Source organism: Python bivittatus, unplaced genomic scaffold (genome assembly GCF_059951505.1).
Source record: "Python bivittatus isolate LINGU-HERP-01145 unplaced genomic scaffold, Pbiv_v1 ctg000590_np1212, whole genome shotgun sequence".
NCBI classification, from domain to species: Eukaryota; Metazoa; Chordata; class Lepidosauria; order Squamata; family Pythonidae; genus Python; species Python bivittatus.
In genome coordinates this window covers 12,652,926-12,667,016 of record NW_028277086.1, presented here as the reverse complement: position 1 = coordinate 12,667,016, position 14,091 = coordinate 12,652,926, and the positions used below count along the sequence as shown (strand labels likewise).

Sequence of the window (14,091 nt, the reverse complement as noted above, 5' to 3'; positions counted from 1 at the left end):
TGGACCTACTGATACTATGAATGAAGGCTTTTCAAGTGAATGAAGTGGAGGGTTGAATTAGTCTTCAGATGACACCAATGTGCAGATTTCTTTAGGTAGAACCAGAAACTTTGGATTAAAAAAAAAAATCATCTTCCACTACGCCTGTCAATTTACTGCTGTAAAATCTCTCATTTCTTTTATTTCTTCACTGGCAAATGTATAGATTGCCCATTCCCAAATGTATTATCTATAAATTTGGACCTTTGGAATTTAATTAGAACTGTAATTTTAATTCATTTTTCCCCTAAAGCTAAACCCTGGATGTCATAATTGTGAAAAAGAATCAAAATGTATATTTAAGAATAATAATATCCCCTCCCCCAAATTGGTCTGTTAAATCAAGGTTTCACTGGAGCTTGAACAAACGGTGGAAATGTTTTTCACTCCAAGGCCAGTGATCTGTTTTTGGGCTATGTAGCAAAAGCCACACCCCAACACAGGGTTCTGGTCAAAAGAAAGATACTTGAAATCTCATTCATTAAGTGCAATTTAAATTATTGCTCCCCAAGTGTTTAATTACTGTTGCCTTCTGCCACATTAAAAATTTTAACCTGGGGATGTTTTGAGTGGCTCCAGACTATGGCCAAGATTTTTGAAGTGTAGGTGATCCTGGACCTTCAAGTTGGGCAACCTGTAATTGAAATGACTGTTGTGAAGCGTCAAGCTCCTTCTCATTCTGCTGGATGTTACGGGAGAAAAGTGGACTTACATGCAAGTATTCCAGCAATTTAAACAGACACAAAGAAAGCCCAAACAAAGCATTTGTAATTACTGTAGTCTTTCTTGCTCCTGGAAACAAATATATCTGAAATAAGAGAGCAAAACACCATTCGGACAAAGCTATCAACAGTGGACAGTTGGGGAACTCCTGCTTCACCCTTTCTTAAAGAAAGGGAATTAAATGTCCGAGGATCCAAAAGATTCCTTTTTAAGAATGCTTTTAGAGTATTCTTGCTTGCTTGCTTTTTTAACTGCTGAAAACCATTAAAACCTTGTTTGTTTTAAAATAAATGTGCTGTACTTCCCAGATAATCTCAGAACGTTTAAAAAAGTGGCAGGCAGAACGTGATGTCACAGAATCTCTGCACCGTAAATTCACTCCTCTTTCTTAAACTCAGCCCAGATCTCATTTTTGTTTTTTGCTTTTCATGTCCATAACTCTTAATTCAGCCTTTGGTGAACCCTGAAAATTCCGCAGCAACTTTCAAAAGACGTTCTATTCTCTCCTCTCCATTCAATGAGCGCTGATAGACAGAACGACTTGTAGATTCAAATACAGATTCAAAGTATATTTCATTACAAAAGCTTGTTTGCTGTCCATTCCCTTCTTGGCAAAGTGAAAATAGCTTTACACCACCGTAATATCCACGCATCCCCTGAGCTAATTAGCTGCATTAGACTAGTCAGTGTATACAGGCAATCTTTTAGTGTCTTGGGAACCACTAGTAACTTAGGGGGTGGGGTGCATGCCAAACCAGAATTAAGTTGCAAAAGGTTGAAGGGGGCAGAAAAAGGAGCTTGAGAATTGGAATAGGTGGAGAATTGTGGGTGGGACTATTCATTTGCAGTAAGTGGGGGAAACGTGAGGGCATTTGTTAGCCCTGCAAGGTAGTCCAGACAAGCACAACCAGGTGTACTAGCTCTATCTTTATTGTAAGGTTACATTAACAGACTCTTGCAAGACAAAGTATTCCTCCCCTCCTTTCCTTTTACTCTCTGGAAAACTAGGTAGGGCCCCTTCTGAAATATTTCTCACGCCCTCCCTCCTTCTGTGGGCTGAGATACCTTTTACATGTTGGCTGTCCAGTCTGTGGCTCTTCCTCCTGTCTCCCAAGGTCATTCCCACGTATCATTACAGTAAGGGGGGTGGTATGAAAAACCAAGAGACGAAACAAGAAAGAGAATTTTGTTACTATTTCAGAAGAGAAGGACATGGCGATTTACAGATTCTTTCCTATCTGCATGCACATCCTCAATAAGTTATATGTTGGCTTATTGGCTGACAACATGGACTATCAGAACAAATTCTATTATGCCCAAAGCAAGAGATTTGGCATAGATTCCATTGGGCATTTGATCTGCAATAGGATCATTTCCACGTGCAAGATATTCCATGAGATGTTCCAACATGTATTTCTGGACCAGCCAGACATTTGTTCGTGTGCACCTTTCCTTCATAAATATGCAAGTACATGTTTAAGCAGGCATTTCACAATGTTAATTACATTGCATGTTTTGGAGAAAGTTGCTTGATCTTAGGCTCAGTCGGTGAGCGAGGTTGGGACAGAATGGATGTTGGGTTAATAAATAAATGAGTCATACTGGTATCTTGCTCTTTCTCCATAGTGGCCCTGATGGGAGATTTGGCCTCATGTTTCAGTTCAGCTTGTTTTGGGTTGATTTGCCAATGCCAGTAATGCATTCATAAAAGTGATAGGAAGCACAATTGTCCTTCATGCACCCCTATTGTGACTTTATGTAGGTTGGGAAAAGCAACTGGGCTTTCCAAAGCTGACTCTGAAGGCTGGCTTGGGTTAAGTTGCAAATCAGCCAGATGGATCTCTGCTGGAAAAACTGTCATCAACAACAGGCTTTACGTTGTACAAATACATTTGTTTATTCTGATTGGTTCAATGTGGCTTGCTACATGATAGATTCTTCCCATAATACTCTTGGTAGATCTTAAAGTAATAGAGGGTGCATTCAAAATTGGAAAACTTATCCATCAGCATTTTAGGAGCATGTTTGCATGAATTTTTGTTTCATTTTCATTCTTCTTCCCTTTGAATTTGAATATAGCAGATTCCTCCCTTTTCTTCGTTTATTTGATCACTCCCAAATTCTTTATTGCTCTTTGTCTTTGCATTTAGTAAGAGAGGCTGTATTGTAGTTTGTACATTAAGTATTGTTTGGTTTTGGCTTACATGGGAATCCACCCATTATAACTTAGCATTATATGTGTTCATCAAAGCTTGTTCTAAAGACAACTTGGTATGTTGTTGTATGAATGCAGTTATGTATGTCTCTCTGTGTGGATATAAAACACCTTTACAGCTGATTATGCCTGCAATTTCTCATCTCCATAGAATGCTGTTAACAGGAATGATGGTGTTCATCATGTTCATAGAATATAATCAGAAGTAGTTATTACTTTTGAAGTTTTGGGGTTTTTTGCAAAGCGTTTTATGGAAAATGCATATCTAATTTTAAAATCCAGTTTAATTCTGATTTCAGTTGATGGATTTAAAGTCACTCATTGTTATCTATTCAGCTAGTTGTCTAAATGGTTGTCCACAGGCTTCTGCCTTCTATGCTACTTCATCTGCCAATACCATTTTTTAAGGGGTAGGTTTATTCCACAAGACTTCCCCATTTGAGTTGCTTTACATTTTACTTTGCCTTCTTTGCAAAATGTATTAGCCTCAGCTTTGATGCTTACTGTCCAAATAAGAAAACACTTTTTCTTTAGCAGTGCAGATTTTGATTTCTGGTTATTATTTGGAGAGGGATATACTGTATGGCTATTGGCAAGCTGAAAATGCTCGGGACTGCGTGTGGCCTGCATTCAGTTTCCAGTCCAAATGAATCACATCTACTGAGTCTACGTGACTCAGTGGCCAATGCACCCCTTGCCTCTCTCCCTGTTTTTATAGCGATAGATTCCCCAGTGCTTGGCATTTCACCATTGTTGCAGAAGACCAGAACAAAACCTGATCTCCACCCTGCTGCCTCAGGCACCAGTAACATTCATCCGAAGAGATGGTCAGTTCTCCTGGTTTCCATTGGCAGCCAAGCTTCAGAACAAACATCTGAGATGTATGTACAAGGGTTGTGCAGAAGGCTTGCCAGGGATTTTTTTTTTGGGGGGGGGGGTCAGGTTGTGTCCAGAACAGAGTTTGTTTAACAACTATGGGATGAACAAAAATTGAAGGCTGAAATGATTCGGTGTGCAGGTGCAGGGTTACCTAAAGGAGAGGCAAGTGGATTTCTACTTGCTGTTCAACCACTTGAAACATCATAGTTTGATGCATTCAATCTGTTTAATAAATTGTGCAGTTGCCATATTATAGAATTGCTTGATATATTTTTTTCCTACCTAGAAATAAACTGCTGGTCGGAAAAATGAATGCACATACTGTACAGAAGTTATTTATCCCATAACACAATACTCTGTATTTGGATTGAAGATTTCCAAGGTTTCAGAAATAGCATTCTTACCCTAGTTTCCCAACGTTTTTTTTCATTGGGCATAATTCAGCCAGTCTCTGAGAACTGAATTTGAGATTTTCTGTCTCTGGAGCATAGGGTCTGACACTGAGCATATACACTGTTCTCAGTAGAGAGTATGTAAGCCTTGTAGACCACCACATTGGTAAACAACATTATACAATAACCTCTTGTATCAAAGTTAGAAGGACCCAAAATGCTTCATTCTGACAAGACAATGCCATGTTACATTTTTTTCAGATAGGAAGAAGCAATAATCTGTGAAGTGAGGGTATTTTTACTCTAAGCCAGCGTTTCTCAACTTGTCAACTTTAAGATGTGTGGACTTCAACTCCCGGCATGCTGGCTTGGGAATTCTGGGAGTTGAAGTCCACACATCTTTAAGTTGACAAGTTGAGAAACACTGTTCTAAAGTGTGCATTTCACCCTCTATGGCTATGCTTCTCTCTCATCCTCACCTTACATGTTGGTTTAGATGTAAGAGATCTTGGTTTGCATTCATCCAGAGAGAGAAACATACCCATGGAAGGTGAAATCAGGTACAGCTATGTATGTTGGTCAAAGGTACGTTGGTCAAACAAGTCTATTCCAATGAAATAAGAAATACCTTGAGAAACAGTGTTTCTCAACCTTATCAACTTAAAAATGTATTAACACTCTTCCAGAAGTTGTTTAAGACAGAGCTTTTGCAGAGTGCATTTAACATGGTCTCTGGGGAATTCTGGGAGCCTACATATCTTAAACTCCACACTTTAAACTTTTTTAAACTCCACAGTTTTTAAACTTAAAGTCCACACATGTTAAAGTTGCTAAGGTTGAGAATCACTGCTCTAAGCTATGAAAACCAACCGAATGTTGGTGTTTTTTTTTAAGGGTAAATATTTAATCTTTTGGTACCTAGACAAAGCTGCTTTCTCTCTCTCTCTCTCTCTCTCTCTCTCTCTCTCTCTCTCTCTCTCTCTCTCTCTCTCTCTCTCTCTTTAATCTTCCTTGTTCATTGCCTCTGTTGTAAGGAAAGAAAATATATATGTTTGTATGTACTTATGCAGCTGATTTGTGAGTGTGAAAGAGAATGGTTGGTATATGCAAATAAGGGATCAATTCATTTTATAAATGGGCAATTTTAAGGCAGTTTTTCAGGCAATACTTTTTAGGCAATTAATTTTAATCAGTAGTTATTCAATTAATTGTTTTTGTCCTGTCCCTACTCTTTTATGGATTGTGGCTTCTGAAGGCACATATAATCAGTTTTGTCTAGGTACAAACATACACGAGTGTTAATTGGAAGAAAGGAAAGTTCTGGACTGATTGCAACTGGAATTAGTGGCCTTAGGCTGGTACCCTGAGAAAGCTGGGTATTGCATGGGGCTTGGGTCTGGGCTCACACGTTTTTCCCCTACTTATTCTTCTGTGGTGGCGGGGACGGGGGGAGAGATAATCTTAAATTTAGGCCTGTCTTCTTTTGGGGGTGTATACTATACTAGATATATACTATTTGGAAATGGTTTCTAAATACATGTGACTGGGTCAAAGTAAACAGTTGAATGACCCAACTTCACACTTGGGTAAACATGTGCTCACTTTCACACAGGAAAATGTTTGTGAAAGAATCCTTAGACTATAAATAGTCATGATCTTGCTCTGCTGGTAGTGATTCAAAGCTGTTTAGAAGGATTTAAAAAAAACCCAAAAACTGCAGGCTGTATTGTAATTAGGGTAAAAGGGAGTCACTTGTCCTCTCTTACTTCCACCAAGATCTCACATGATTCTACTTGGGGAGAACAACTTAAATGAGGCAGATATTTTTTAGTAGGGACCAAATAGACACAACTTAGACCATGCTGGCTAGGAAATTCTGGGAGTTGAAGTCCACACATCTTCAAGTTGCCAAGATTGAGAAACATTGCTCTATGGTGTCTTGAGAACACAAGAAGAGTCCTACTGAAGATAGTCCAGCATTCTCTATCCAGCTGAAGCCAGCAAGATGTCTTTGTCATTTGTCCCAGGCATATAGTTCTTGGAGGCACACTCTGAGGAAGTCTCCAGCATATGATACTCAGAAACTGCTCTCCGTATGGCAGAGGCAAGCAACCAGTTCGGGTAATAAAAGCTGAGTATTGGCAAGTGGTCAAGAGGTGTTGTATGGCAGAGCCCTGTGGATGCCCTGAACTTAATAAGCTTCCCTCAGGTATGATGGAAGAAGCTTTATTGTCACCAGTGATGAAATAAGACTTAGCTTCTAAATATGGAACAAGGAAGAAGAGCCATCTTTCTCTTTACCTTAGGAAGCAACTGGGTGGGCCTTATATGCTGTTCCTGGAGATGGATGTCCCATCTTTCTCGTAATTATATTTTTAAAAGCCACACATAAGAAGATTCTCATTCCATAATTTTTGAGTTGAGGAACCATGATGGATTCCACTGCTCATGGATGTGGATGAATGTAAATCTGAGCCCAGGTCTCTTCTATCTTAGTCCAGCCTTCTAAGCACGTATGGCTTCCAGCCCATTCCTAGCTTAGCTAAAAGGAAGGATAAGTTTTGAATGATAATGAGCCATATCACTAACTCTATCCATGGAACTTCTGGATCAAAAATTTAATTAAGTGTGTCTTGGGAGAGAAGCCAAATCACTGTTGCTGGTAGCAGTTTAATTGATTGATGGTTTATTTCAGATCAGATGGTTTTTATCTATGCTTTGGAGTTAGTACCCTTTAAAAACCAAGTTCCATTTCTCAAAGTCACACAGGACCTTTTTTTTTTTTACATTTTTATTTTAGAAATCATTCAAGCAAGGAGCCAGGGATGTAGTGCAGCTGATACTAATAAGCTGGCCTCCCTTGTTGGGTGAGCTAATATGAAATGAAGAAAGGAGGCCTTTCCTCTTAGCAAAATCTTTGAGGGGTTTTACCAGGAAACATGATGGAGCTTTTTAATTTAATGTAACTTTTATCCTGGCTCTACTTCTTTCTTTGCCCAGATCCTACCTGCTTTTTGGCATGCAAGACCTGACATATCCAGACCCCCAAAAAGGCTATGCCCTTTAAGGCAAGACATTTCAGACCTCTTGCCTTTAGAACCAGGAATGACCAAATGAGTATCCCCAGTTTTGTAACCCCAAGATCTGTGCAACCCTCAGCATCCCCGATCATTGGTCCATCTCGCCGAGGATGAATTTTGAATGAAAAATACATGAGGAGACACAGTGGGAAGACATCTCCCAGTATCACTTGCCTAGTTAATGAGGAAAGGTATAACTTTGTGAGCAATTAAATCTTTGGAGTATTCCTCATCTTGTCATGCTCAGGTTTTCTTCGAAACAGACTGTTGAGACCCCTTTTCTAAATTATGTTATAGGGTTTATTGTCCTGGAACTGCTGAGGTGTAGTATAAAGCCCAAGTCTAGAAGTAGGAAGTTTCAGCAACCCACTTGCAGGCCACAGCATCTTAAATTGATGTAGAAAACAGAGGGAATGGCCTTGAGGGACAGGAGAAGAGCTGCTACCAAGCAGCGGTCAGATAAACATGAGTCCAGGGGAGGAATGTAACGTATGAAAACATCTCAGACAAGCTCCTCCCTAGTTGTAATAGGCTGTGAGGATAACCTTGGGAGACAGGAGGAAGACCTGCAGCTAGACAAAAGTCTGATAAGAGATATCTGAGTCCAAAGCAGGAATGGGGATGGAGAAAGAGTCTCAGAATTGACCCTGCCTAGTTTGCTAGAATGTAAAGGCAGGGGAGGGGGGAAACCCTTTCAGACTGGAAAGTTTCTTTTACTGTAATCTTAAGTAAAGGTAGCATTAGTACTCATGGTTTTGGTTTCCTGTCTAGACTGCCTAGAAGAGTTGACACTAGTTCACATGAAGATAAAGAGAGGGAGAGAAGGCACATTCAGACTTGCAAGATTCTGTTACTACTATAACTTTACAATAAAAGTAGTATTGGCCTACGTGACTTTGGTTTCCTAGTCTGGTCTACCTTGAAGGGCTGACAATTGCATTGCCAATGTTCAGCCTCAAAATGGCCAAAATTTGGTGGCAAGATTTTCAGAGTGTTTCCTGATTGGGGTAGAGTTAGCTGTGTGAATAGTTTGCCTCCCAAAGACCAGCCCTAATCACATCCTTGAAACTCTTCACGTACACACACGCACACACACATGTGCACATACACACACAGCTGACTAGCTTGGGGCATTTGTGGGTTTTAAGGTGAGTGTGTATTGACTTGCTGTTTTGACAATATTTGTATGTGTCCAAATTCAGAGCAACTCTGGCCATTTACAAAGTAATAAAACATTAAACTCAGTAATAATCAGTGATAAAATACAATAAAACACCATTAAAACCAGAAAATATGCCACACAATGAGATACTCTCTCAAACAGTGCAATTTTAACACCCTTTTTGAATAGGAGCAAAATGGGTGACAATTCGTAAAGTTGTGTGCTTCTCGACCAAATGGGCACTGTGACACCGACAATCTTTTTTTTTTTTTGCTTTGCTTTTCTCCGTGATTTTTATTTCATTGAGACTCTATTGGGGGGAGAAAAAGTTCTTTTGCAATTCTGTTCTTGCCGCAGTATTTAGTGTAAAAGTTCCACCTTAGGCAGCATCCGAAATAAGTTTCCTGGAAGCAGAAAGATTGAAAACCGTTGGTGTAAACACAATTCAGCCAAGGCGCAGTGAATTCCATTTATCTAAAGTTAACTGGACTTTGTAAACCTGAGACCTCTATAAGAAATGGTTTTATGATCCATTAAGAACCTTTTGAGCCTAATAATTCTGAGTTGCTTCATCCACCAGTGAAAAATAAATGTATATGGAAATGGGCTGTAGGGATATGCGACGGTCCGCACGTTCAATATCCACAATCATTTTAAATATTGCAGTCCTATCCAGGGATTGGATATTATCTTGGTGTTTTAATATGCCTAGTTTATGAAGCCAAAACTGCATTCATGCAAAACGTTTTGGACAGTTAAATTTCTCGGGACAGTTTTTTTTCCAAAAAACTTACTAGTATCTTGGTAATCAGGGTGTTCCCTCCAGTAGAGTTTTCTCCCTTGTCCAGCAGTTCTGTCTCATTGAGAGTACATTAAGGAAAACATGTTAAAACATCCTCTGACAACCCTGTTTCTTTATTGATTTATTAATAGTTAAGTAGTCACCAGCCGTGTTGTGGGGAGGTAGAACAAATCTTAACACGCTTCCCTTCATTTGAAATAAATAGAAGCGGCTGGAGACAGAGCATTAGGGAATTGAAGCTCATCTGGCAGATATATTTCATGCATTTTGGTTGGGTTAAAGACCTTTAGGATTGTTTTTACAAAATAAATTAAAAATATTCTGGGGTAGGAATTTCCATTAGACTCAATTGTTATGGATTTCTTTTTAATAAGTCAAGTGACTGTTGGGTCAATTGTGACACCAGATGAGACACATCTATGCATTTTCTTGGCAGCCTAATAGAAATTTTTTGCCCCTGCTTTTTTCCAGGGTATTTCTTGACTTTCCCGTCTATCCTACAGCCCCCTGGACTTCTCAGATAGTCACCACCCAATTACTAACCAAGGCAAATGCTGTTTAGCTTTCTCAACACCATTATTCAAATGATAATTCATCTGTTCACTGCACTTTACACAGATACAAAATATAAAGTGGGTAAGGAGAAAGAGAATCTAATAATTTCCTGTTCTGCCTATAGAACTTAAAGGATCAATCAGGATCTGAATGTTGCTGGACTAGATCTCCCAAGATCACCTTTGGTCATACTGGCTAAAGCTGTTGGGAGCTGAAGCTCAGCAATGTCAAGAAGGTCCTGAGTTGCCAATCCCCATTGATTAAACATGAGGAAGAGAAGAGAAGGAGAAGGAGACAAGAAAATGAGAGCAGATGTGGAATCCTATTCCCATGGGAAAGTCTGGCCCACAGGGTCGTAACTGAGGCCCCTTTCCTTTCAGGAAGGCATAGGGTAGTCAGAACCAATAACAGTAAGTACTTATAGATGCTCCAGCATGAAGTATTCAAATGCACCCACTCCCCTTGGCCGTTCAACAATCAAGGGAGGCAACTTAGTTTCAGAGGAATTCATAACTCTTGGCCTTTCCAAAGGTAGAATTAAAAGTAGACCATGATTGCCCTTTCTGCCTTCAGGGAGAAGGAAGCTGTGCACATTTTAACAGCGTGTGTCTTGTTTTATAATGCAGGTGTAATGCAGACCATTTTGTATGGTGGGTCACAGCCAAAAGCCATGGATGGCACTAGACTCCTTTAGAATCCAGCCTGGGCAACATTACTCCTGGAAGTACTAAAAGCATCTAAGAGGACACCTTTGGGACTGTCCAACAGGAGAAGCTGTTGCTTCCAAGGGCACTCCTACAGTGGTCATGGCAAGCAAGCGGAAGTCAACAACTCCATGTATGGTGCGAACATCTGGAGCTATGGAGTCCAGTGACTCCATGGACTGTAGTACAGGAAAGGCACCTGGTGCTCCAGAGCTGGACTTAGGAAATAATTTGGCAGCCAGCAAGGATAATTGTGAAAATGACTGTGAAGTGATTGAGGGGAAGTCTTCTCCAGCTAACCCAACGAGGAAACCTCTTGGTGGTTATGAATGTAAATACTGCCCATTCTCCACCCAGAACCTGAATGAATTCACAGAGCATATAGACACGCAACACCCCAATGTGATTCTCAACCCCCTCTATGTATGCTCCGAATGTAACTTTACAACCAAAAAGTATGATTCCTTATCTGAGCACAACACAAAGCTCCATCCAGGAGAAAACAATTTCAAGCTTAAGTTAATCAAGCTCAACAATCAGACTGTCTTAGAACAATCAATTGAGGTGACAGGCAATCCGACTGTAGCTGAAACCCCTGAATATGAAGGGGTCATTGGTGGGACAAGCGATACAAACAAAGCAACGCAGATCATTAACATAGGAAAGCCTAAAGGTGAAGCCAAGAAAACATTCATTGACAACCATCTTGATGGGATTCCTCAACTTCTTCCAGATACCACTGAGCCAATTACATGTATCAATGGAGCAGAAGTCCTCCAAGATATCCTGGCCCATGTGATGCCCTCCGTACAGCTCCCGCCAAATATCAACCTGGTTCCCAAAGTCCCCGTGCCCCTGAATAGTACCAAATACAATTCTGCACTAGACACTAATGCCACCATGATCAGTTCCTTCAACAAATTTCCATATCCAACACAAGCAGAATTATCATGGCTGACAGCAGCATCCAAGCACCCAGAAGAGCAGATTCGAATTTGGTTTGCCACTCAGCGTTTGAAGCACGGCATCAGCTGGTCTCCTGAAGAGGTAGAAGAAGCCAGGAAGAAGATGTTCAACGGCACCATCCAGCCAACACACCAGACAATTGCTGTTCTCCCAGCTCATGTTGCCACAGCCAAGATGCCACAGCCACTGATTCAGACAGCTGTGCCCTGTCAGATACTCAGTCAGACTGGCTTAGTTTTGACACAAGTGTCAAACGGATCAAATGTTTCCCCTATTACCCTTGCTGTTGCTGCCAATCAGGGTCAGAAACGGAGTGTGCAGAACCAGCTAACTGTCCCAGAAGCCAAGCGTCAGCATGTCATCCCAACAGAGGTCTTGTCCAAGCAGAACATACCTGCTGCTCCAATAAGCACAACAACGATGCCACTATCTACTCTACTGCCAACGTCATCAAACGACCGCAAAAAAACCAAGGAACAGATTGCAGCCCTGAAGGCAAGCTTCATTGTCACCCAGTTTCCTGATGATGCAGAAATTTACAGGCTGATTGAGATCACTGGCCTCTCAAGGAGTGAGATTAAGAAGTGGTTCAGTGACTATCGTTACCGAAGTCAACGGGGAATTAGCCATATCACGAGTGAATCTGTAGCCAAGGACCATGTTGCTCCTTCTACCACGCGGCAGGACCATACTTATAATCCATATCCAGATTTCATTTTCCAGCAGTTCAAAGGAAAAACTCAAAAACAATTTGCAATCCTTGAAGAAAGTTTCCTTAAGAGCTCTTTTCCAACACACAGTGAGTTGGAAAGACTTCGGACCGAAGCCAGGATGAGCAGAAGAGAGGTTGAATCCTGGTTTGCTGAGCGAAGGAAACTTAGGGATAATATGGAACAAGCCGTCTTAGATTCAATGGGATCAAGCATAAAGAATAAGGATCCGGTTGCTTCCAATGGTGCAGTAAATCAAACAGAGCAGGTCAGCATCACCCAAGCTCCAACCTCTTTGCCCAAGCGCTCCACGGCATTTGCTACAAGTAGCCAAGAGCAGGTCCGCTTACTCAAGAATATGTTTGTTAGAACTCAGTGGCCTTCCCCACAGGAGTATGATGAATTGGCAGCTCAGACGGGACTCACCAGGACTGAAATAGTTCGCTGGTTCAAGGAGAACCGGAGCTCGCTAAGAATGGGGACCTTAAAATGGCTAGACCAGTATCAACAGCAGAGTGTCACTGATGGCTGTGCAGAAACAAAAGGTCCAACGCCCCTTGGGCCAAAGAATAATCATGATGAAGTTCAGCCACCTCACAAGGAGACTCAGAAGCTTGGGAAGCAAAGCGTAGAAAGTTCAGAGCAATCTGAAGGCATCAGCCAAAGCAGTCAGAGTGGCGAAGGGAAACCGAATGCTGGCAATGGAAACTGGGTCCAGCTTACTATAGAAGATGACGATGCTGCTTCGGACTGCATAGACAGCTGGAACGAAACAGGGCCTGAAAGCAAAACAGATTTTGATTCTGAAAGTATATCTGGTGATAACTCTCACACCTAGACAGGTAACAACTCTGATGCTTTGTCAATCTAACTTTAGCTCTGGCCCTTCCTTTCTCTTGATTTGCTTTTTCCCAGTATCGGCATATTTTGAGCAGAATATTCTTTTTTTTTTTTAAGGATGTGCACAGTGATGTTGTAGGAGGAAATGAATTTGGCACATAGAAACTGTCCTAGCACCAGGTCAAGAATATTTTTGGTCTAGCTGAGGACTGCCTGTTCTAGCTGGCAGGAGAATTTGCCTTCCTGGATAAGCAATAATTCTCCAAATCCCCAATTTTCATTTTTATAAGAAGGGCTAGCATTTAGCCCTTGTAGAAACAGAGTTATAAAATGAAATATGTAGTCACCTTTCTGCCTCTTATATAAGAAAAGCCTCTTCCTGTTTTGCAGTGTTTTTAGCCCTTGAACAAATGGTGTTAATCAATGGCATGAATACGTACTGCCCAGGGAAGGGTTTTTTGTTTTAATCTTCCTTGCTGAGAAACAGTTGCTGCCACCTAAAAAAGACCCCCAATTCTGAAATTGCAGCCTGGGGTGTAGATATGATTATATAGTAATATATCTGGTGAAAAACAAAAGGTGGGGGACACGATATGAGTTGGTAATATGATTTTGATTTCTGTTTAAAACAGTTACCCTGCCACTAGGTGTAGATGGATCCATCATGGTTTCTTTATTTTTTTTTTATAATGAGGAGGAGAGGCGTTGTAAGATAGGGCAGCCCAACAAGGTATCACAGTATTCTGAAGCCCCTTTGGGCGAGGAGTGGGGAGAGAGGGTGGCACGGGAGTCCTGCACAGTCATCCAGTTTGACACAAGGCTGATCAGAAATGTGTTTCTTCTTGTGTATCGTTCTTGTGTCCTACGTAGGATGGATTGTAGGTCAGTCCAGTGGCGCTGCTGAATTCCAGCAGAGGTATCAGGTGTCTGTGTTTCAGAGTTTGATTTTTAGACTCTGAAGGCTTCATTTAGCCACAGATATGAAAAGAGCTTAAAAGTCCAGGTTCGCTCTTTGGTTCTTAAA

General features: G+C 41.0%; 1 protein-coding gene across 1 annotated transcript in view; it reads left to right on the top strand.

Moving 5' to 3' along the window:
- The window catches only part of ZHX2 (zinc fingers and homeoboxes 2), a 54,960-nt gene that overhangs the window by 32,296 nt on the left and 8,573 nt on the right, over positions 1 to 14,091 (top strand). The window contains exon 2 of the mRNA XM_007431015.4: positions 10,474 to 13,069. Within this exon, the coding sequence (XP_007431077.1) occupies positions 10,654 to 13,065 (2,412 nt within the window). The 5' untranslated portion in view covers positions 10,474 to 10,653 and the 3' untranslated portion in view covers positions 13,066 to 13,069. The remainder of the gene's footprint in view (positions 1 to 10,473; positions 13,070 to 14,091) is intronic.